This window comes from Coregonus lavaretus (genome assembly GCF_964263955.1).
Source record: "Coregonus lavaretus genome assembly, contig: HAP1_SCAFFOLD_1264, whole genome shotgun sequence".
NCBI classification, from domain to species: domain Eukaryota; kingdom Metazoa; phylum Chordata; class Actinopteri; order Salmoniformes; family Salmonidae; genus Coregonus; species Coregonus lavaretus.
The window spans coordinates 76,869-99,982 of NW_028164923.1; the positions used below are offsets into that span (position 1 = coordinate 76,869).

The 23,114-nt window shown below is 46.9% G+C and overlaps 1 protein-coding gene across 1 annotated transcript in view; it reads left to right on the forward strand.

Moving 5' to 3' along the window:
• The window catches only part of LOC311116453 (aryl hydrocarbon receptor nuclear translocator 2-like), an 86,691-nt gene extending 66,157 nt beyond the window's left edge, over nucleotides 1–20,534 (forward strand). The window contains exons 13-19 of the mRNA XM_084191536.1: nucleotides 2,781–2,856; nucleotides 5,390–5,513; nucleotides 6,451–6,553; nucleotides 7,487–7,625; nucleotides 8,799–8,949; nucleotides 16,798–16,943; nucleotides 18,961–20,534. Coding sequence (XP_084047662.1) covers nucleotides 2,781–2,856; nucleotides 5,390–5,513; nucleotides 6,451–6,553; nucleotides 7,487–7,625; nucleotides 8,799–8,949; nucleotides 16,798–16,943; nucleotides 18,961–19,059 — 838 coding nt within the window. The 3' untranslated portion in view covers nucleotides 19,060–20,534. The remainder of the gene's footprint in view (nucleotides 1–2,780; nucleotides 2,857–5,389; nucleotides 5,514–6,450; nucleotides 6,554–7,486; nucleotides 7,626–8,798; nucleotides 8,950–16,797; nucleotides 16,944–18,960) is intronic.
• Nucleotides 20,535–23,114: the final 2,580 nt, after the last annotated feature.

Sequence of the window (23,114 nt, forward strand, 5' to 3'; positions counted from 1 at the left end):
ACTGTTGTCACCTTCTCACCAAGCTGCTTGGCGATGGTCTTGTAGCCCATTCCAGCCTTGTGTAGGTCTACAATCTTGTCCCTGACATCCTTGGAGAGCTCTTTGGTTTTGGCCATGGTGGAGCGTTTGGAATCTGATTGATTGATTGCTTCTGTGGACAGGTGTCTTTTATACAGGTAACAAACTGAGATTAGGAGCACTCCCTTTAAGTGTGCTCCTAATCTCAGCTCGTTACCTGTATAAAAGGCGCATGGGAGCCAGAAATCTTTCTGATTGAGAGGGGGTCAAATACTTATTACCTTCATTAAAATTCAAATCAATTTATAACATTTTTGACATGCGTTTTTTGTGTTGTTATTCTGTCTCTCACTGTAACAAATAAACCTACCATTACAATTATAGACTGATCATTTATTTGTCAGTGGGAAAACGTACAAAATCAGCAGGGGATCAAATACTTTTTTCCCTCACTGTAGGTTTTTCTTGTACTGGTCCAGTCAGTCAATGTTAACATTTGTTCTACAGCCGTTAGGGTGCCAGTTGTGCTATTTGGATGCTGGTCTTTTGGTATTGTGTATCAATAACTTGTCCATCTGTTACTAATAATACAATCTAAAGTGGAAACTTATCAAAGTGAGGGTATTGTGTATGAGTGTGTTGTTATTGCGTGTGTTCTCCAGGCATCTCTAGTGTTATAGTGATGGTATTGTGTTGCAGTGATGGTATTGTGTTACAGTGCTGGTATGGTGTCATTGTGTATACATTTTTTGTCATTGTGTGTGTTCTCCAAGCATGTCTAGTGTGTTATAGTGCTGGTTTTGTGTGATAGTGCTGGTATAGTGTTATAGTGCTGGTATTGTGTTATAGTGATGGTATTGTGTTATAGTGCTGGTATTGTGTTGTAGTGCTGGTATTGTGTTATAGTGCTGGTATTGTGTTATAGTGCTGGTATTGTGTTGTAGTGCTGGTATTGTGTTATAGTGCTGGTATTGTGTTATAGTGCTGGTATTGTGTTATAGTGCTGGTATTGTGTTGTAGTGCTGGTATTGTGTTATAGTGCTGGTATTGTGTTGTAGTGCTGGTATTGTGTGATAGTGCTGGTATTGTGTTATAGTGCTGGTATTGTGTTGTAGTGCTGGTATTGTGTTATAGTGCTGGTATTGTGTTGTAGTGCTGGTTTTGTGTGATAGTGCTGGTATAGTGTTATAGTGCTGGTATAGTGTTATAGTGATGGTTTTGTGTGATAGTGCTGGTATTGTGTTATAGTGCTGGTATAGTGTTGTAGTGCTGGTTTTGTGTGATAGTGCTGGTATAGTGTTATAGTGATGGTATTGTGTTATAGTGCTGGTATTGTGTTATAGTGCTGGTATTGTGTTGTAGTGCTGGTTTTGTGTGATAGTGCTGGTATAGTGTTATAGTGATGGTATTGTGTTATAGTGCTGGTATTGTGTTATAGTGCTGGTATTGTGTTGTAGTGCTGGTATTGTGTGATAGTGCTGGTATTGTGTTATAGTGCTGGTATTGTGTTATAGTGCTGGTATTGTGTTGTAGTGCTGGTATTGTGTTATAGTGCTGGTATTGTGTTATAGTGCTGGTATTGTGTTGTAGTGATGGTATTGTGTGATAGTGCTGGTATTGTGTTATAGTGCTGGTATTGTGTTGTAGTGCTGGTATTTGTGCTGGTATTGTGTTGTAGTGCTGGTATTGTGTTGTAGTGCTGGTATTGTGTTATAGTGCTGGTATTGTGTGACAGTGCTGGTATTGTGTTATAGTGCTGGTATTGTGTAATAGTTCTGGTATTGTGTTATAGTGTATTATAGTGCTGGTATTGTGTGATAGTGCTGGTATTGTGTTGTAGTGCTGGTATTGTGTGACAGTGCTGGTATTGTGTTATAGTGCTGGTATTGTGTTATAGTGCTGGTATTGTGTTATAGTGCTGGTATTGTGTTGTAGTGCTGGTATTGTGTGACAGTGCTGGTATTGTGTTATAGTGCTGGTATTGTGTTATAGTGCTGGTATTGTGTTGTAGTGCTGGTATTGTGTGACAGTGCTGGTATTGTGTTATAGTGCTGGTATTGTGTTATAGTGCTGGTATTGTGTTGTAGTGCTGGTATTGTGTGATAGTGCTGGTATTGTGTTATAGTGCTGGTATTGTGTTATAGTGCTGGTATTGTGTTATAGTGCTGGTATTGTGTTATAGTGCTGGTATTGTGTAATAGTTCTGGTATTGTGTTGTAGTGCTGGTATTTGTGCTGGTATTGTGTTATAGTGCTGGTATTGTGTTATAGTGCTGGTATTGTGTAATAGTTCTGGTATTGTGTTATAGTGTATTATAGTGCTGGTATTGTGTGATAGTGCTGGTATTGTGTTGTAGTGCTGGTATTGTGTGACAGTGCTGGTATTGTGTGATAGTGCTGGTATTGTGTTATAGTGCTGGTATTGTGTTATAGTGCTGGTATTGTGTTGTAGTGATGGTATTGTGTGATAGTGCTGGTATTGTGTTATAGTGCTGGTATTGTGTTGTAGTGCTGGTATTTGTGCTGGTATTGTGTTGTAGTGCTGGTATTGTGTTGTAGTGCTGGTATTATGTTGTAGTGCTGGTATTGTGTTGTAGTGCTGGTATTGTGTTGTAGTGCAGGTATTGTGTTGTAGTGCTGGTATTGTGTTGTAGTGCTGGTATTGTGTTGTAGTGCTGGTATTGTGTTAGTGCTGGTATTGTGTTGTAGTGATGGTATTGTGTGATTGTGTATTAATGTGTTGTCATTGTGTGTGTTCTCCAGGCAGCTCCAACAGCAGCAGCAGGCAGAGCTGGAGGTCCATCAGAGAGACGGCCTGACAGCATATGATCTATCACAGGTATAACACAGGACCCCTATATCAGCCCTTATACCTGCCTGTTCATATTACCCACAGGACCCCTATAGCTGCCCTTATACCTGCCTGTTCATAATATAAAATATGCCCTATACCCACTGTACCCAGTGTAGCCCCATTACCTATCCATACCCCTGGCTTTTCATGCTAGACAGACTTTGAAGCTGTTGCATGTATATCATTAAAGGCTCAGTGCAGTCAAAAATGTGATTTTCCTCTGTTTTATATATACACTGCTCAAAAAAATAAAGGGAACACTAAAATAACACATCCTAGATCTGAATGAATGAAATAATCTTATTAAATACTTTTTTCTTTACATAGTTGAATGTGCTGAAAACAAAATTACACAAAAATTATCAATGGAAATCAAATTTATCAACCCATGGAGGTCTGGATTTGGAGTCACCCTCAAAATTAAAGTGGAAAACCACACTACAGGCTGATCCAATGTCCTTTGATGTAATGTCCTTAAACAAGTCAAAATGAGGCTCAGTAGTGTGTTTGGCCTCCACGTGCCTGTATGACCTCCCTACAACGCCTGGGCATGCTCCTGATGAGGTGGCGGATGGTCTCCTGAGGGATCTCCTCCCAGACCTGGACTAAAGCATCCGCCAACTCCTGGACAGTCTGTGGTGCAACGTGGCGTTGGTGGATGGAGCGAGACATGATGTCCCAGATGTGCTCAATTGGATTCAGGTCTGGGGAACAGGTGGGCCAGTCCATAGCATCAATGCCTTCCTCTTGCAGGAACTGCTGACACACTCCAGCCACATGAGGTCTAGCATTGTCTTGCATTAGGAGGAACCCAGGGCCAACCGCACCAGCATATGGTCTCACAAGGGGTCTGAGGATCTCATCTCGGTACCTAATGGCAGTCAGGCTACCTCTGGCGAGCACATGGAGGGCTGTGCGGCCCCCCAAAGAAATGCCACCCCACACCATGACTGACCCACCGCCAAACCGGTCATGCTGGAGGATGTTGCAGGCAGCAGAACGTTCTCCACGGCGTCTCCAGACTCTGTCACGTGCTCAGTGTGAACCTGCTTTCATCTGTGAAGAGCACAGGGCGCCAGTGGCGAATTTGCCAATCTTGGTGTTCTCTGGCAAATGCCAAACGTCCTGCACGGTGTTGGGCTGTAAGCACAACCCCCACCTGTGGACGTCGGGCCCTCATACCACCCTCATGGAGTCTGTTTCTGACCGTTTGAGCAGACACATGCACATTTGTGGCCTGCTGGAGGTCATTTTGCAGGGCTCTGGCAGTGCTCCTCCTGCTCCTCCTTGCACAAAGGCGGAGGTAGCGGTCCTGCTGCTGGGTTGTTGCCCTCCTACGGCCTCCTCCACGTCTCCTGAAGTACTGGCCTGTCTCCTGGTAGCGCCTCCATGCTCTGGACACTACGCTGACAGACACAGCAAACCTTCTTGCCACAGCTCGCATTGATGTGCCATCCTGGATGAGCTGCACTACCTGAGCCACTTGTGTGGGTTGTAGACTCCGTCTCATGCTACCACTAGAGTGAAAGCACCGCCAGCATTCAAAAGTGACCAAAACATCAGCCAGGAAGCATAGGAACTGAGAAGTGGTCTGTGGTCACCAACTGCAAAACCAGTCCTTTATTGGGGGTGTCTTGCTAATTGCCTATAATTTCCACCTGTTGTCTATTCCATTTGCACAACAGCATGTGAAATGTATTGTCAATCAGTGTTGCTTCCTAAGTGGACAGTTTGATTTCACAGAAGTGTGATTGACTTGGAGTTACATTGTGTTGTTTAAGTGTTCCCTTTATTTTTTTGAGCAGTGTATTAACATACTATGAGGTTGGAATAATACTGTGAGTATATCCCTCTTGAAATTGTGAAAATTATGATAATGCCCTTTTAGGTTAAGAGCTATTTGAAAAGACCACCTGAAATTTCACCCTGTTTTGGTGGGATGGAGTTTTGGCCTGACTGGTGACTTCACCAGGCGGTAAATTAGTTAATAGACCAATAATAAAGATTTCCAAACCTCTCTGCCAATAACAGCTAGTTTTCAGTTTTCCCCTCCCCACTCAGACCACTCCCAGACAGTCCTAGCAAAATTCTTGCTTGAGAAATGTCTCTTTGCTAAGAAGCTATTTTTGTTTCTTATTGACCATTTTAATTGAAAACAATTACAGTCATGTAATTAATTGTTGCCCAGAAATGGCTGCATTGGACATTTTAAAAGGGCTCAACTGTATAACAGGCTTGGGGTCAATTCCATTTGAAACCAAATTCTTCCTCAATGCTTGTCTATGAGGAAAAAAACTTTTGGAATTGGAATTTCAGTTCACCTCCTGAACTGACTGAATTCAAATGGAATTGAGCCCAACCCAACAGTTACTTGGGTTTCATTAAGTGAAGATGTCCTTCCCACTCGCTCTCCTCTAGCTGTTGACTGTACATCAGCAAGAGGGATATACTCACACCCTTGTATAAATAAAGGTAGTGTTATTAAATGAAGTTGTTCTTCCCTCCCCGCTCCCTCCAGGTGCCCGTTCCCAGTGTGGGAGGAGGGGTTCACGAGGCGGGCAAGAACATTGACAAGACGGACACCATGTTCTCACAGGAGAGAGACCCGCGCTTCGCTGACATGTACTCCGGCATCTCTGGCTGTACGCTATCTAGTTATATTCTCACCTCTACTTGTCTTGTTACGTGTGTGTGTGTGTGTTTAGATAAGCAAGCATTAATCAGCCAGTGTTTGTCGTAAGGCCCATGGTAGGCAGTTGGTTGTGGTGGTGGTCTTTCATCCAGGGGAGAAATGTAAAACAACCTCCCCACAACTCAATCAGGACTGCAGTTTCTCCTCTCTCTCTCCATTCCCTCCCTCTTTCTATCTCTGACTGTGTGGTGTATTTTCTGTCTCTCTCTCTCTGAATGTCTCTCTCTCGCTCTCTCTCTCTCTCTGAATGTCTCTTTATCTGTCTCTCTCTGAATGTCTCTTTATCTGTCTCTCTCTCTCTCTGAATGTCTCTTTATCTGTCTCTCTCTCTCTCTGAATGTCTCTTTATCTCTCCCTCTGAATTACATTTTACATTTTAGTCATTTAGCAGACGCTCTTATCCAGTGCATACATTATTATTTTTCATAATTTTATTTTTTATACTGGCCCCCCGTGGGAAACGAACCCACAACCCTGGCGTTGCAAATGCCATGCTCTACCAACTGAGCTACATCCCTGCCGGCCATTCCCTCCCCTATCCTGGACAATGCTGGGCCAATTGTGCGCCGCCCCATGGGTCTCCCGGTTGCGGCCGGCTACGACAGAGCCTGGATTCGAACCAGGATCTCTAGTGGCACAGCTAGCACTGCATCGCAGTGCCTTAGACCACTGCGCCACTCTGGAGTTAATGAATGTCTCTTTATCTGTCTCTCTCTCTGAATGTCTCTCTTTCTCTCTCTCTCTCTCTCTCTCTCTCTCTCTCTCTCTCTCTCTCTCTCTCTCTCTCGGTTTCTGTTTCTGTCTCTCTGTCTGTGTGACTTTCTCCCCTCTCTGTCACTCTCTCCCTCGCTCTCTCTCTAAACAGTGTGTGTATTGTGTGGTTCTAGCTGGCGAGAAGAAGATGATGGTTCCTTCGTCTACGGCGGGAGGTCAGCAGCTCTACTCCCAGAACTCTCCCTTCCAGCCCGGACACTCTGCCAAGAGCTTCAGGTACACCTCTCTGTGTGTGGGTGGGTGCGTCTGACTGTCTGTGTGTGTGCCCTGTGTGTGTGTGTGCCCTGTGTGTGTGTGTGTGTGTGTGTGCCCTGTGTGTGTGTGTGTGTGTGTGTGTGCCCTGTGTGTGTGTGTGCCCTGTGTGTGTGTGTGTGTGTGTGCCCTGTGTGTGTGTGTGTGTGTGTGTGTGCCCTGTGTGTGTGTGTGTGCCCTGTGTGTGTGTGTGCCCTGTGTGTGTGTGTGTGTGCCCTGTGTGTGTGTGTGTGTGCCCTGTGTGTGTGTGTGTGCCCTGTGTGTGTGTGTGTGTGTGCCCTGTGTGTGTGTGTGTGTGCCCTGTGTGTGTGTGTGTGCCCTGTGTGTGTGTGTGTGTGTGTGTGCCCTGTGTGTGTGTGTGTGTGCCCTGTGTGTGTGTGTGCCCTGTGTGTGTGTGTGTGTGTGTGTGTGTGTGTGTGTGTGTGTGCCCTGTGTGTGTGTGTGTGTGTGTGCCCTGTGTGTGTGTGTGTGTGTGTGTGTGTGTGTGTGTGTGTGTGTGTGTGCCCTGTGTGTGTGTGTGCCCTGTGTGTGTGTGTGTGTGTGTGTGTGTGTGTGTGTGTGTGTGTGTGTGTGTGTGTGTGTGTGTGTGCCCTGTGTGTGTGTGTGTGCCCTGTGTGTGTGTGTGTGCCCTGTGTGTGTGTGTGTGCCCTGTGTGTGTGTGTGTGCGTGCATGCACATTGGTGTGTGTGTTTAAAGTTGAAAGCCGTGGGGAAAGACAGGGCCGCAGGTGATGGTTAAACAATTGAGCAGACTAGAGTTGACAGATGTGAACAGTTAAATGTGTTGTTTTGTTAAAGTATAAATTAAATATGACTGTCTGCAGGGGCCTATATAAAGGCTCACATGTCACACATTAACTTGGAATGCTGTCTCTCTCTCTGTGTGTGTGTGTTACAGCTCTTCAGTGATCCATGTCCCGGGGGTTAATGAAATCCAGCCGTCGGGATCGTCCAATCAGAACCTAGCTCAGATCTCCAGACAGCTCAACCCAGGACAGGTGACCTGGACCGGCAACAGACCCCCCTTCTCTGGTCAGGTAAAAAACACACACACAGGACAAGCAACAGACCCCCCTTCTCTGGCCAGGTCACACACACACAGGACTAGCAACAGACCCCCCTTCTCTGGCTAGGTCACACACACACAGGACTAGCAACAGACCCCCCTTCTCTGGCTAGGTCACACACACACAGGACTAGCAACAGACCCCCCTTCTCTGGCTAGGTCACACACACACAGGACTAGCAACAGACCCCCCTTCTCTGGCCAGGTCACACACACACAGGACTAGCAACAGACCCCCCTTCTCTGGCCAGGTCACACACACACAGGACTAGCAACAGACCCCCCTTCTCTGGCCAGGTCACACACACACAGGACTAGCAACAGACCCCCCTTCTCTGGCTAGGTCACACACACACAGGACTAGCAACAGACCCCCCTTCTCTGGCCAGGTCACACACACACAGGACTAGCAACAGACCCCCCTTCTCTGGCCAGGTCACACACACACAGGACTAGCAACAGACCCCCCCTTCTCTGGCCAGGTCACACACACACACACACACACACACACACACACACAGGCCTGAACATGTAGCAGAGGTGGTTTGCGTTGTGTGTAGAGCCAGATAGAATCCAGAAATCTGAAACTGAACAAATATCTGTAGAATCAATCCAGACGTGGAGACTGGTTCCATTCCAGATCTAATGCCTAGGTGTTCTAGGTGTTTTCCAGTCAGGCAGACGACACACTTGATCACAAACTGACTCCCATAGCTACAGAATGTAGTCATCTCTCCTTTGGTTTACAACAGGAATCCTCTACTGCTAGCCAAAAGCATCAGTAGTAGTTCTAATGAAATGCGTTTGTGGTCGCTATGCAGATTCTCTTTTCGCTATGCAGAGCTCTCTCTTCTCACTTTAGTGAATCGCATCAGCAGAGCCTGATTATGGATAGATGGTGTGTGTGTGTGTGTGTGTGTTCTCTGATCTGCATATCAGACCACACAACATGCATGCTAAGGGTAGTGTGTTGAGCATATGATCTTGAGCAGCTCATCTGTCTTCTCCTCACCCTATACCAGTCTCTCACACTCACACACACACACACACACACACACACACACACACACACGCGTCTCTCTGCTAGTCTAGTAATACACACACACTCTCTTTTCTTTCTTTCTTTCTCTCTCTCTCGATCCAGTCCACTAAGGCCCAGTCCAGTCCGTTTGGGATAGGCTCCGGCCACAGTTACCAAGGAGACCCGTCTTCCTACAGCCCCCTGTCCTCCCCGGCCACCTCATCGCCCAGCGGCAACGCCTACTCTGGACTGGCCAACCGCAGCACGGCTTTCGGTAAGCACCAGCCAATCACAGCAAAGCATTCCATCAATGTTTGTTTCGTTCTCAAATAACTTCACAGATCTTCATTGTGAAGGGTTTAAACACTGTTTCCATTGCTTGTTCAGTGAACCATAAACAATTAATGAACATGCACCTGTGGAACGGTCGTTAAGACACTAACAGCTTACAGACGGTAGGCAATTAAGGTCACAGTTATGACAATTTAGGACACTAAAGAGGCCTTTCTACTGACTCTGAAATACACCAAAAGAAAGATGCCCAGGGTCCCTGCTCATCTGCGTGAACGTGCCTTAGGCATGCTGCAAGGAGGCATGAGGACTGCAGATGTGGCCAGGGCAATAAATTGCTATGTCAGTACTGTGAGACGCCTAAGACAGCGCTACAGGGAGACAGGACAGACAGCTGATCGTCCTCGCAGTGGCAGACCACGTGTATCAACACCTGCACAGGATCGGTACATCCAAACATCACACCTGCGGGACAGGTACAGGATGACAACAACAACTGCCTGAGTTACACCAGGAATGCACAATCCCTCCATCAGTGCTCAGACTGTCCGCAATAGGCTGAGAGAGGCTGGACTGAGGGCTTTTAGGCCTGTTGTAAGGCAGGTCCTCACCAGACATCACCGGCAACAACGTCTCCTATGGGCACAAACCCACCGTCGCTGGACCAGACAGGACTGGCAAAAAGTGCTCTTCACTGACGAGTCTCGGTTTTGTCTCACCAGGGGTGATGGTCGGATTTGCGTTTATCGTCGAAGGAATGAGCGTTACACCGAGGCCTGTACTCTGGAGCGGGATCGATTTGGATGTGGAGGGTCCGTCATGGTCTGGGGCGGTGTGTCACAGCATCATCAGACTGAGCTTGTTGTCATTGCAGGCAATCTCAACGCTGTGCGTTACAGGGAAGACATCCTCCCTCATGTGGTACCCTTCCTGCAGGCTCATCCTGACATGACCCTCCAGTATGACAATGCAACCAGCCATACTGCTCGTTCTGTGCGTGATTTCCTGCAAGACAGGAATGTCAGTGTTCTGCCATGGCCAGCGAAGAGCCCGGATCTCAATCCCATTGAGCACGTCTGGGACCTGTTGGATCGGAGGGTGAGGGCTAGGGCCATTCCCCCCAGAAATGTCCAGGAACTTGCAGGTGCCTTGGTGAAAGAGTGGGGTAACATCTCACAGCAAGAACTGGCAAATCTGGTGCAGTCCATGCACTGCAGTACTTAATGCAGATCCTGACCCCCCCCCCCCCCCTTTGTTCAGGGACACATTATTCAATTTCTGCAAGTCACATGTCTGTGGAACTTGTTCAGTTAATGTCTCAGTTGTTGAATGTTGTTATGTTCATAAAAATATTTACACATGTTGAGTTTGCTGAAAATAAACGCAGTTGACAGTGAGAGGACATTTCTTTTTTTGCTGAGTGTGTGTGTGTGTGTATATATATATATATATATATATATATATATATATATATATATATATATATATATACTTATATACACACACACCCTGCTAGGGTTGCAAAATTCCAGTAATGTTCCGTACATTCCCAAATTTTCCAGAAATCCTGGTTGGATAGTTCTCAGAGTTCCTGCTTATTCCCTCTTGATTCCGGGAACCTTCCAATCGGGATTTCTGGAAACCTTGGACATTTTGTGAAACTTCACTTACTTAACCAAACCCGAGTCCTAACCTACAGGTTTTGGTGCAGGCTTTTGTTCCTGCCTAGCACTAGCACACCTGACTCTTCTCTGATGAGTTGAACCCAAAGCATGGGACAGCCTGTATCTTTCATGATTGGCCACTGGGAATCAGCTCTCATGAAAAGCCACTGGGAATCTGTTCTCTTGAAAAGCCTGAAAAGAGTAGGAATTTGAAATGTTTGTTCTTGCTCTCATAGCATGTGTCTGTGTGGTAGAGGCTTGGTTGAACGTGTGTATGTTCATGTGTGAGCAGTACATCTGCTGAAAGGCATGTTTTTTTGCTACTTCACAGGTGTCGGCCCGTATCATCAAACTGTCTACACTTTTCTATAGTGACATACCAGCTTACCACACACACACTCACACACATACGTGAGCACAGACACACACACGCGCACACTCTCGCACACACTGTCTGACATTCAAACGTTCCTGTGGGACAGCAGTGGGTTTTCATTGATGTCATGTTTCTCTCCTCTTAACGCTTCGCTGGCAAAATCTGTTTTCCATACATTTAACACACATCGACACACAGCCATTACCCCTTTCACCCCATGACATCAGATCGGGTGAGAGGATCCCAGGCACGCCAAATGAAGTTACCCAACCATGTGCGCGCGCACGCAAACACACACACACACACACACAGGAATGTGAAAATATTTTAAATATATCCTTTTGGGTGATTTTGGAAGGGAAATATTGACAGTACAGTGTACGTCCATGTCTTTTGGGATATGTTATGTAAAGTCGGGTCATGTTTTAGCAATGTAGCATCTCCATAAAGGAAACCTGGTAACATACCTAAACCTCTCCATGCGGGCTGTGCACTGACTATCTCTCTTGGACAAGTCATTCACAGGGTAGAGGTAAAAGGTCAAAGCTAAACGGACTGTATGCTGGGGTTGCCTTGCAGTCCAACCAAGGGGAATGGAATCCACACAAGATATTCGGCAGCTATAGGAGGAAAGTAGACTGTTTTTTATGACAGATGTTGCTGTAGTTACGTATGAGACTTAGGAAATGGAAAAGAACAGACGGCAGCACTTTCGAAACCCCCCCTCAGTCGTCCAAAAACTGTCCATGCCATACTTTACTGTTGGAGCAGAACATCTAGCTTGTGCATTTAAATAGTGTATTAGAATGCATTAGTAGTAGTGGCACATCTCAGGACGTCATAGATCTCTCTCCCTCTCTCTGTTTCTCTCTCCTCTGTCCTTTCTCTCTCTCTTTCTCCCCGTTTCTCTCTCCTCTGTTCTCTCTCTCTGTTCTCTCTCTCTGTTCTCTCTCTCTCTCTCTCTGTTCTCTCTCTCTCTCTCTCTGTTCTCTCTCTCTCTCTCTCTCTTTTCTATCTCTCTCTCTCTCTCTCTCTCTCTCTCTGTTCTCTCTCTCTCTCTCTCTCTCTCTCTCTGTTCTCTCTCTCTGTTCTCTCTCTCTGTTCTCTCTCTGTTCTCTCTCTCTGTTCTCTCTCTCTGTTCTCTCTCTGTTCTCTCTCTCTCTCTCTCTGTTCTCTCTCTCTCTCTGTGTACTCTCTCTCTCTGTGTACTCTCTCTCTCTCTCTCTCTTCTCTTTTTCTTCATCTCTCAGCTGGGGGGAATGGAGGTCTGGTCTAGCCATGACCATCTGATGAGCTTTTAATTGACAATCTTTACACTAATGGACTAGCTCTCTCTTTTCTCTCTCTCTCTCTCTCTCTCTCTCTCTCTCTCTCTCTCTCTCTCTCTCTCTCTCTCGCTCTCTCGCTCTCTCGCTCTCCTTCTGTCTCTTTCTAACACACACTCTCCCTCTCTCTTTCTCCTTCTCTCTTTATTTCTCCCTCTCTCCTCCGGGCTAGTCTTGGTGCAGAGACAGAGGTGAGGAGAGATACTAAGGAATAGAAGTGAGTTACAGCTGATCTGTTTCTCAGCACCTCTGACTTCCTCTGTCGTTGTGTGTTTTGTCATTTCCCTTTATTGTAGTCATTTACAGATTTGTTTCCATTCTATAAACAAACAAACATCCCTCCGTTCTCCTGACTAATTGTTCCTCTCCTCCTTTATTTCTGCTCGCATTCCTCCCTCCCTCCCTCCATTATTTACGGCACTAAACTGTCAAGGTTCCATGTGCTGAGGTCATGTGAGTGTGTTTATGGTTATCCCTCTCAGCAGCAGGATATGAGTTATGCTAGGGGATATGATATTGTAGAGCTTATCAATCTGCTTCTGTTTAATGTGGAGCGACCCCCACCCATCTCACACACACACAGACAGAAGAACATAACTCTGAAAGCATCCCCCTACAGGGTGTGTCATGCAGTGTGTTAGCGCACCAGAAAGTATTTGTCTCCCTGTGTGTCGGTCTGTCTATCTGTCTGTCTGGCTCAGTATGTGTCTGTCTGTATAGAGGAGAGAGGAAATGAAGTGGAGCGACTGCTGCTGTGTCTCTCACATCTGAGAGTGAGGGTGTTTGTGGTCATCACAGTGGGACACAACCAGGCCGCTCCTCAATGCTCTGTGAGTGAGGTCATCACAGTGGGACACAACCAGGCCGCTCAGCAATGCTCTGTGTGTGAGGTCATCACAGTGGGACACAACCAGGCCAATCCTCAACGCTCTGTGGGTGACGTCAACACAGTGGGACACAACCAGGCCAATCCTCAACGCTCTGTGGGTGACGTCAACACAGTGGGACACAACCAGGCCAATCCTCAACGCTCTGTGTGTGTGCACATACGTCCATGTAACTTAGATATCTCCCTGTCTTTAATATTCTAGCTAGGAGGAACATGTAACTTAGATATCTCCCTGTTTTTAATATTCCAGCTAGGAGGAACATGTAACTTAGATATCTCCCTGTTTTTAATATTCCAGCTAGGAGGAACATGTAACTTAGATATCTCCCTGTTTTTAATATTCCAGCTAGGAGGAACATGTAACTTAGATATCTCCCTGTCTTTAATATTCCAGCTAGGAGGAACATGTAACTTAGATATCTCCCTGTTTTTAATATTCCAGCTAGGAGGAGCATGTAGCTTAGATATCTCCCTGTCTTTAATATTCCAGCTAGGAGGAACATGTAACTTAGATATCTCCCTGTTTTTAATATTCCAGCTAGGAGGAACATGTAACTTAGATATCTCCCTGTTTTTAATATTCCAGCTAGGAGGAACATGTAGCTTAGATATCTCCCTGTTTTTAATATTCCAGCTAGAAGGAACATGTAATTTAGATATCTCCCTGTCTTTAATATTCCAGCTAGGAGGAACATGTAACTTAGATATCTCCCTGTTTTTAATATTCCAGCTAGGAGGAACATGTAACTTAGATATCTCCCTGTCTTTAATATTCCAGCTAGGAGGAACATGTAGCTTAGATATCTCCCTGTTTTTAATATTCCAGCTAGGAGGAACATGTAACTTAGATATCTCCCTGTTTTTAATATTCCAGCTAGGAGGAACATGTAACTTAGATATCTCCCTGTTTTTAATATTCCAGCTAGGAGGAACATGTAACTTAGATATCTCCCTGTTTTTAATATTATTCCAGCTAGGAGGAACATGTAACTTAGATATCTCCCTGTTTTTAATATCCCAGCTAGGAGGAACATGTAGCTTAGATATCTCCCTGTTTTTAATATTCCAGCTAGGAGGAACATGTAACTTAGATATCTCCCCGTCTTTAATATCCCAGCTAGGAGGAACATGTAGCTTAGATATCTCCCTGTTTTTAATATTCCAGCTAGGAGGAACATGTAACTTAGATATCTCCCTGTTTTTAATATTCCAGCTAGGAGGAACATGTAACTTAGATATCTCCCTGTTTTTAATATTCCAGCTAGGAGGAACATGTAGCTTAGATATCTCCCTGTTTTTAATATTCCAGCTAGGAGGAACATAACTTAGATATCTCCCTGTTTTTAATATTCCAGCTAGGAGGAACATGTAACTTAGATATCTCCCTGTTTTTAATATTATTCCAGCTAGGAGGAACATGTAACTTAGATATCTCCCTGTTTTTAATATTCCAGCTAGGAGGAACATGTAGCTTAGATATCCCCAATACCTCATACCTCAATGTATTACCTAGTATGAGTTCTGCCTGTGGATTATTCCTTCTGTGTGTCCCAGATGGCACCCTATTCCCTATATGGTGCACTTTATAGGGCTCTGGTCAAAAGTAGAGCACTATATAGGGAATAGGGTGCCATTTGGGATGCACTCCTAGGCCTATGGCTTTGTGCATTGTTCACTGGTGACTCATGATGTATCCTACACAGACACATTATTGTTCGTTAGGAACACCTACGTGAAATATCAGAGACCTTGGGCACACTCAGCAAATCAATGGATTTATGAGTAGGATGTCCTCGTTACAATGGCTCTGACACATTAGCGGTACAGAAACACACACACACACACACACGCACTAGGAAGCCAACGGTGCGTGGCGCTCCCTCAGCTTCTCTCAGATAAGGATTTATTGTCTAGTCAGGTCAAGACTTCAAAGCTGTTTATGATGGTTTTACAGCCTTACTAACTACTGCATAACTTTCCCCCGTCGTGGCATGTAGGCGTTTTATGGGATAGGGAGGTGTGTGTGTTTGTGTGCCTGATAAAGTACATGCCTACATACATGAATGCAGACCAGCGTGTTTGTGCTTGCGTCCAGCTCTCCTGAAACATTCCTAACTGCATCTCTAACCTCTCCCCTGAGCGAGACATGTACTATTCCCTACATAGTGCAATACATTTGACCAGAGCCTTCTATATATAGCACTATATAGGGGACAGGGTGCCATTTGGGATGTAGATATGTATTAGTGTTGGGCCTGTAGGGAACAGAGAACATGGATGACTATATCCTGTCTGAACACCAAGGGTGGTGAAGGGTCACCTCACACTTATGCAATGTATCTGCCGACTGCTCACGGTCTCTCCTCCTCCCTCCCTCTCGCTCTCTCTCGCTGTCCCTCCCTCCCTCCCTCCCTCCCCCTCTCTCCCTCCCTCCCTCTCTCCCTCCCCCTCTCTCCCTCTCTCCCTCCCCCTCTCTCCCTCTCTCCCTCCCTCCCCCTCTCTCCCTCCCTCCCCCTCTCTCCCTCCCTCCCCCTCTCTCCCTCCCTCCCCCTCTCTCCCTCCCCCTCTCTCCCTCTCTCCCTCCCTCCCCCTCTCTCCCTCTCTCCCCCTCTCTCCCTCCCTCCCCCTCTCTCCCTCCCTCCCCCTCTCTCCCTCCCTCCCCCTCCCTCTCTCTTCCCTCCCTCCCCCTCTCTTCCCTCCCTCTCTCTCTTCCCCTCTCCCCCTCTCTCTCTCTCTCCCCCTCTCTCTCTCTCTCCCCCTCTCTCTCCCCCTCCCTCTCTCTCTCTCCCCCTCCCTCTCTCTCTCTCCCCCTCCCTCCCTCTCTCTCCCCCTCCCTCCCTCTCTCTCCCCCTCCCTCCCTCTCTCTCCCCCTCCCTCCCTCTCTCTCCCTCCCTCCCTCTCTCTCCCTCCCTCCCTCTCTCCCTCCCTCCCTCTCTCCCTCCCTCTCTCCCTCCCTCTCTCTCTCTCTCTCTCTCTCTCCCTCCCTCTCTCTCTCCCTCCCTCTCTCTCCCTCCCTCTCTCTCTCTCTCTCTCTCTCCCTCCCTCCCTCCCTCTCTCTCCCCCCCTCCCCCTCCCCCTCTCTCCCCCCTCCCCCTCCCCCTCTCTCCCCCCCTCTCTCCCCCCTCCCCCTCTCTCCCCCCTCCCCCTCCCTCTCTCTCTCCCCCCTCCCCCTCCCTCTCTCTCCCCCCTCCCCCTCTCCCTCTCCCCCCCTCCCTCTTCCCCCCCCCTCCCTCTTCCCCCCCCATCCCTCTTCCCCCCCCATCCCTCTTCCCCCCCCTCCCTCTTCCCCCCATCCCTCTTCCCCCCCCCATCCCTCTCCCCCCCCCCATCCCTCTTCCCCCCCCCCATCCCTCTTCCCCCCCCCCTCCCTCTTCCCCCCCCTCCCTCTTTCCCCCCCCCCTCCCTCTCCCCTTCCCCCCCCCTCCCTCTCCCCTTCCCCCCCCCTCCCTCTCTTCCCCCCCCCTCCCTCTCTCTCCCCCCCCCCTCTCTCGCTCTCCCTCCCTCTCTCTCCCCCCTCCCTCTCTCCCTCCCCCCCTCTCTCTCTCTCCCCCCCCCCCCCCCCCTCCTCTCTCTCTAGATGTGTCAGGAGAGGGCAGTCAGAGTGGGGGTCAGTTCCAGGGTCGGCCCAGTGAGGTCTGGTCCCAGTGGCAGAACCAGCACCACAGCCAGCAGGGAGGAGAGCCACACTCGCACCCCAACCCCTCCCAGACCGAGGTGTTCCAGGTAACTCAGAGACACACCCTAACACAGGGGTTCCCAAACTTTTTTTGTCCGCGACCCCAACCATGTGAAAAAAATGATGTAATTAACAGCCAATGTTTACTTTTTTATTTGGGGCTCAACTCACCATCACATACTTTTAATGTGGGGCTATGACAGTCAATTGCAAATTAGTTTGACCTAGTTTTTTTTCACAGTTCCCAGTTGTCTTGAAGGCACAATTTTCTCACCACCGCTAATGAGATGGGTGTGCTTGATGCATGTCACGTTGGAGCTTCTCAAAGACAGGGGCCGTGGTCAGCAGTGAGCACCTCATCTCTGCTGTCACATCCAACCTGGATCAATATTTGGTTTTAATGCAGACGAGCGCACTGCTCAATCTAGCTTCACACAGATAGGAGCTGGCGAAGGGTACCATGAGTTTTATTGCTCTGAGGGAGACTGCAGGGTATTCCCTTTGAGTCAGGAACCAAAACTCCTCCGTAGTGAACTGTGAATGCATTGTCTGCAGCATACATGACAGCTCGAAAGGCTGCACTTGAATCATTATGCAACTGTCAAGGGCAGCTTTTCCCCATGATCTAAGGGCACTCTCTGGTTGAATTATATATTTCAATTTAATTCTCCCGCGACTCATTTCCATATCAGGCGACCTCACCCCCTCCCAGACAGAGGTGTTCCAGGTAACACAGGGACACTCCCTAACCCCTCCCAGACAGAGGTGTTCCAGGTAACACAGGGACACTCCCTAACCCCTCCCAGACAGAGGTGTTCCAGGTAACACAGGGACACTCCCTAACCCCTCCCAGACAGAGGTGTTCTAGGTAACACAGGGACACTCCCTAACCCCTCCCAGACAAAGGTGTTCCAGGTAACACAGAGACACACCCTAACCCCTCCCAGACAGAGGTGTTCCAGGTAACACAGGGACACTCCCTAACCCCTCCCAGACAGAGGTGTTCCAGGTAACACAGGGACACTCCCTAACCCCTCCCAGACAGAGGTGTTCCAGGTAACACAGGGACACTCCCTAACCCCTCCCAGACAGAGGTGTTCCAGGTAACACAGGGACACTCCCTAACCCCTCCCAGACAGAGGTGTTCCAGGTAACACAGAGACACTCCCTAACCCCTCCCAGACAGAGGTGTTCCAGGTAACACAGGGACACTCCCTAACCCCTCCCAGACAGAGGTGTTCCAGGTAACACAGGGACACTCCCTAACCCCTCCCAGACAGAGGTGTTCCAGGTAACACAGGGACACTCCCTAACCCCTCCCAGACAGAGGTGTTCCAGGTAACACAGGGACACTCCCTAACCCCTCCCAGACAGAGGTGTTCCAGGTAACACAGGGACACTCCCTAACCCCTCCCAGACAGAGGTGTTCTAGGTAACACAGGGACACTCCCTAACCCCTCCCAGACAGAGGTGTTCCAGGTAACACAGGGACACTCCCTAACCCCTCCCAGACAGAGGTGTTCCAGGTAACACAGGGACACTCCCTAACCCCTCCCAGACAGAGGTGTTCCAGGTAACACAGAGACACTCCCTAACCCCTCCCAGACAGAGGTGTTCCAGGTAACACAGGGACACTCCCTAACCCCTCCCAGACAGAGGTGTTCCAGGTAACACAGGGACACTCCCTAACCCCTCCCAGACAGAGGTGTTCCAGGTAACACAGAGACACTCCCTAACCCCTCCCAGACAGCACTGTTCCAGGTAACACAGGGACACACCCTAACCCCTCCCAGACAGCACTGTTCCAGGTAACACACACACACAGAGACACACTCTAATCCTTCCAGGTAACACGCACACCAACACCGAGCGCCAATATCCTACAGTAATCCATGTGTATGGGAGCCAGGAAGAGAGGCCACCTTGGACACACTGTGCTTCAATGGCTTATTTCCTCTCCTTTCCTGGCCTGAGCCCAGTGTACACAGTGCTGTCTGATATGGCTCCACATGAAAGTCTAACCTTTCCTTTCTCTCTCTCCCTCCCCCGTCTGTCTCTCTGTAGGACATGTTGCCGATGGCAGGAGACCCAACACAAGGAACAGCCAACTACAACATCGAAGACTTTGCTGACCTGGGCATGTTCCCTCCCTTCTCCGAGTAGAACCCGTTGAGTAGAACCCTTTTACGTTCTATCAATGGAACGCTGCTCTGTTCTTCCACTAGAACCCACTGATGGTGGAGAAAGGAACAGAACACGATGTGCATCCGTCCTTCATGGCTACCCATCGTCACACACACAGAGAGTTTGTTATCGCACACATGCAGTAGAGCACAGTGAATGTCCAGATGCACTTGTCATAACACACATACACACACCCTCACATAAACACACCCACACACACGTTTTAAGGCATTGAGGCCAAGTTTATCTCTCTGACACATACCTCTTTCCTTTACGAGAGGAGAGTTGGTTCTATAGAAGACCGGTACATTACTAGTGGTGTACTGACCTTTTCCTTTGTAATAATGTCTTAATTCACTCAAATGATGGCTGTTTTCATAAGCTCTTTTATCAAAGCCTTGTGAATTTAAAGGTGCAATCTGTAATCTTTCATTTCCCCTAGTGGCATCTTGAAGTACTACAAAATATGCCAAGAAGCAGTAAAAAATACAAAGACTAGAAAATTCAACAATGCAGGCACCCCCCTTCCATTTGCAAACACTTGCAGAGGCAGGCAGCACTTTTTTGGGGGAAATGAAAATTACAAATTGCACCTTTTTAAGCTGCCAATATCCACTTTGCACTCCATTTGAAGTCTACTCTGCCAAACTGCCCCAGGCCAAGAGACACTCACCACGCTGATCAATGTTGATATCATCGATACATATTATCATACAGTATGTCGCTGCTGCTCTTCCCTTAGTATTACATTAAGCTTATGACCTAAATTATACCTATATGTAGTGATGTTCATAACCCCTGGCTAAAACCTACTGAAGTCTAGAAGGATTCTGTGTATAAAAAGAAAACGTAAAAAATGAATTCACTCACCGGAAAAAGTGTCTAAGCTACAATGCTTAAGTGCACTTCATCGAAGCTAACGGCTAAAACTCACCAGCTTGCTAAAAAGGGGAAAAAAACGCCATACCGTCAAAGCAACGCAGTACAGTATATTATACTAGTCTAGTGTATCCTTGTGGCTCTCACTGCTCTACTTTATAACTTTATTATATTATTATATTTTATGATTATTAACAGAGACTGAATAATACTTTATAGCGAGGGAACTTTTACATGATAGATTGTGTACCGTGTCTCTGGTAAACGACTGATGGGACAGAATCTAGAACTGGAATCCTTTTGCTAAAAAAAAAATCTCATAATTGATGTTTTTGTAAATAATGTGATTTTTATGTTGACTCGTGTTACTTTTACACAGTATACGTTGTTTTTTGTGTATGTTTGTGTAGGTCATCAATGTGTGCATTGTGAGAACATATTTAACTATCAGTATTTAGTTTAGTCTGTTAATTGTACATTGAGTTTAAGGAACCTGTATAAAATTGTGTAAATGTTACCCATTTATTTTTGTTTAACACATTTTTGTGCTTGTGAAAATAAATCTTTATTGGTTACGTGGCTTCCAATCAAAGATATGTTTCTGGGCAGATTTTTGTGTCACAGAATATAGTGTAGAAATAATTAACACACAACCTTAAAGTACAAGAAGAACATAAAAAATATATTTCCATACAAGTTATACAGTGAGGGAAAAAAGAGTTTGATACCCTGCTGATTTTGTACGTTTGCCCACTGACAAAGACATGATCAGTCTATAATTTTAATGGTAGGTTTATTTGAACAGTGAGAGACAGAATAACAACAAAAAAATCCAGAAAAACGCATGTCAAAAATGTTATAAATTGATTTGCATTTTAATGAGGGAAATAAGTATTTGACCCCTCTGCAAAACATGACTTAGTACTTGTTGGCAATCACAGAGGTCAGACGTTTCTTGTAGTTGGCCACCAGGTTTGCACACATCTCAGGAGGGATTTTGTCCCACTCCTCTTTGCAGATCTTCTCCAAGTCATTAAGGTTTCGAGGCTGACGTTTGGCAACTCGAACCTTCAGCTCCCTCCACAGATTTTCTATGGGATTAAGGTCTGGAGACTGGCTAGGCCACTCCAGGACCTTAATGTGCTTCTTCTTGAGCCACTTGGCCATGGTGGAGAGTTTGGAATCTGATTGATTGATTGCTTCTGTGGACAGGTGTCTTTTATACAGGTAACAAGCTGAGATTAGGAGCACTCCCTTTAAGAGTGTGTTCCTAATCTCAGCTCGTTACCTGTATAAAAGACACCTGGGAGCCAGAAATCTTTCTGATTGAGAGGGGGTCAAATACTTATTTCCCTCATTAAAATGCTAATCAATTTATAACATTTTTGACATGCGTTTTTCTGGATTTTTTTGTTATTCTGTCTCTCACTGTTCAAATAAACCTACCATTACAATTATAGACTGATCATTTCTTTGTCAGTGGGCAAACGTACAAAATCAGCAGGGGATCATATACTTTATTCCCTCACTGTAGTGTTCCATTGTTTGAGACACATCCTTGTCCTGTGTTTTTGTAATGGAAACTCTCCAATCTAGTCTACAGTTTGGATTTACAAAGGGATATGTTAGATCTGTCTCTACTGTAGGTTTCCGTTGCTTGTCAAAACATATAGTCATGAAGACGTGTGTATCACTCATTCATTGGTGTCCTCCGAGCCCTGTCCTAGTGCCAGTAGCATCAGTGTGCCCTTCCTTTCCGGAAGGAATCCGGGTGAACGTGAGGGAGGCGCTGAGTTGGGCTCTCTCCCATAGTTCTCAGTCTGATGGTGTGTGAGTGTGTGTGAGCGCGCACGCACGTCCATGAGTTAGTATTTGTGTGTGGAGAGTTGGCAGGCATGTCCCTCTCTTTCCACACTATCACTTCACACAAGACAAGATGGGCGTTTGTCTGTTTTCATTAAGGTGGACTTACCCTAGAGTACCGGGAGATGAGTCTGCAGAAAGAACAAATGGCTACCTCTTCCTTTCTCTTTTCCTTCACGAACACACTGAGATGACAAGATGAGGCAATATGGTTAAAAAAAAAGCACTGCTGACCTATTGAACGTTATTCAGTGGTCAAAAAGGAAAGGTGTTGCCGAAACTTGGTCTGAGGAAAATATTGGAGATGGCACAATAGTGTGAAAAGGGTTTCAGTGTGAGCAGGGTTTATGGGAGGATTCAATAACACTTCACAGGAGATGGATGTGTGTGTTTTCAGTTGGCTATAGTGTATTTAACCTACTAGGACTTTATTCTCCTGACACTAGTAACTACTGTACTGAATCTGTTTGCTTTCAAACGGTGGAATCTTCCACCCACCATTATGACATGAGCTAGCAGGGAGGGAGAGAAGAAAAGCAGTGGTGGCCTGTTCCCCCAGGCTGGGGTTAACTGTGAGGTTATCATTAACTCTGAGGGGTGGCCTGTTCCCCCAGGCTGGGGTTAACTGTGAGGTTATCATTAACTCTGAGGGGTGGCCTGTTCCCCCAGGCTGGGGTTAACTGTGAGGTTATCATTAACTCTGAGGGGTGGCCTGTTCCCCCAGGCTGGGGTTAACTGTGAGGTTATCATTAACTCTGAGGGGTGGCCTGTTCCCCCAGGCTGGGGTTAACTGTGAGGTTATCATTAACTCTGAGGGGTGGTTGTTCCTCCAGGCTGGGGTTAACTGTGAGGTTATCATTAACTCTGAGGGGTGGGCTGTTCCCCCAGGCTGGGGTTAACTGTGAGGTTATCATTAACTCTGAGGGGTGGCCTGTTCCCCCAGGCTGGGGTTAACTGTGAGGTTATCATTAACTCTGAGGGGTGGCCTGTTCCCCCAGGCTGGGGTTAACTGTGAGGTTATCATTAACTCTGAGGGGTGGCCTGTTCCCCCAGGCTGGGGTTAACTGTGAGGTTATCATTAACTCTGAGGGGTGGCCTGTTCCCCTAGGCTGTGGTTAACTGTGAGGTTATCATTAACTCTGAGGGATCCAGGTAGATCCTCACTGAGATTGCTATATCACAATGTCCGTGGTCATAGATGACTACATTGCAGACACATGCCAGATCTCACAACGACTGGATAGGTGTATAACATATCAGCTAACCACATCATGTGATATAGCAATCTGATG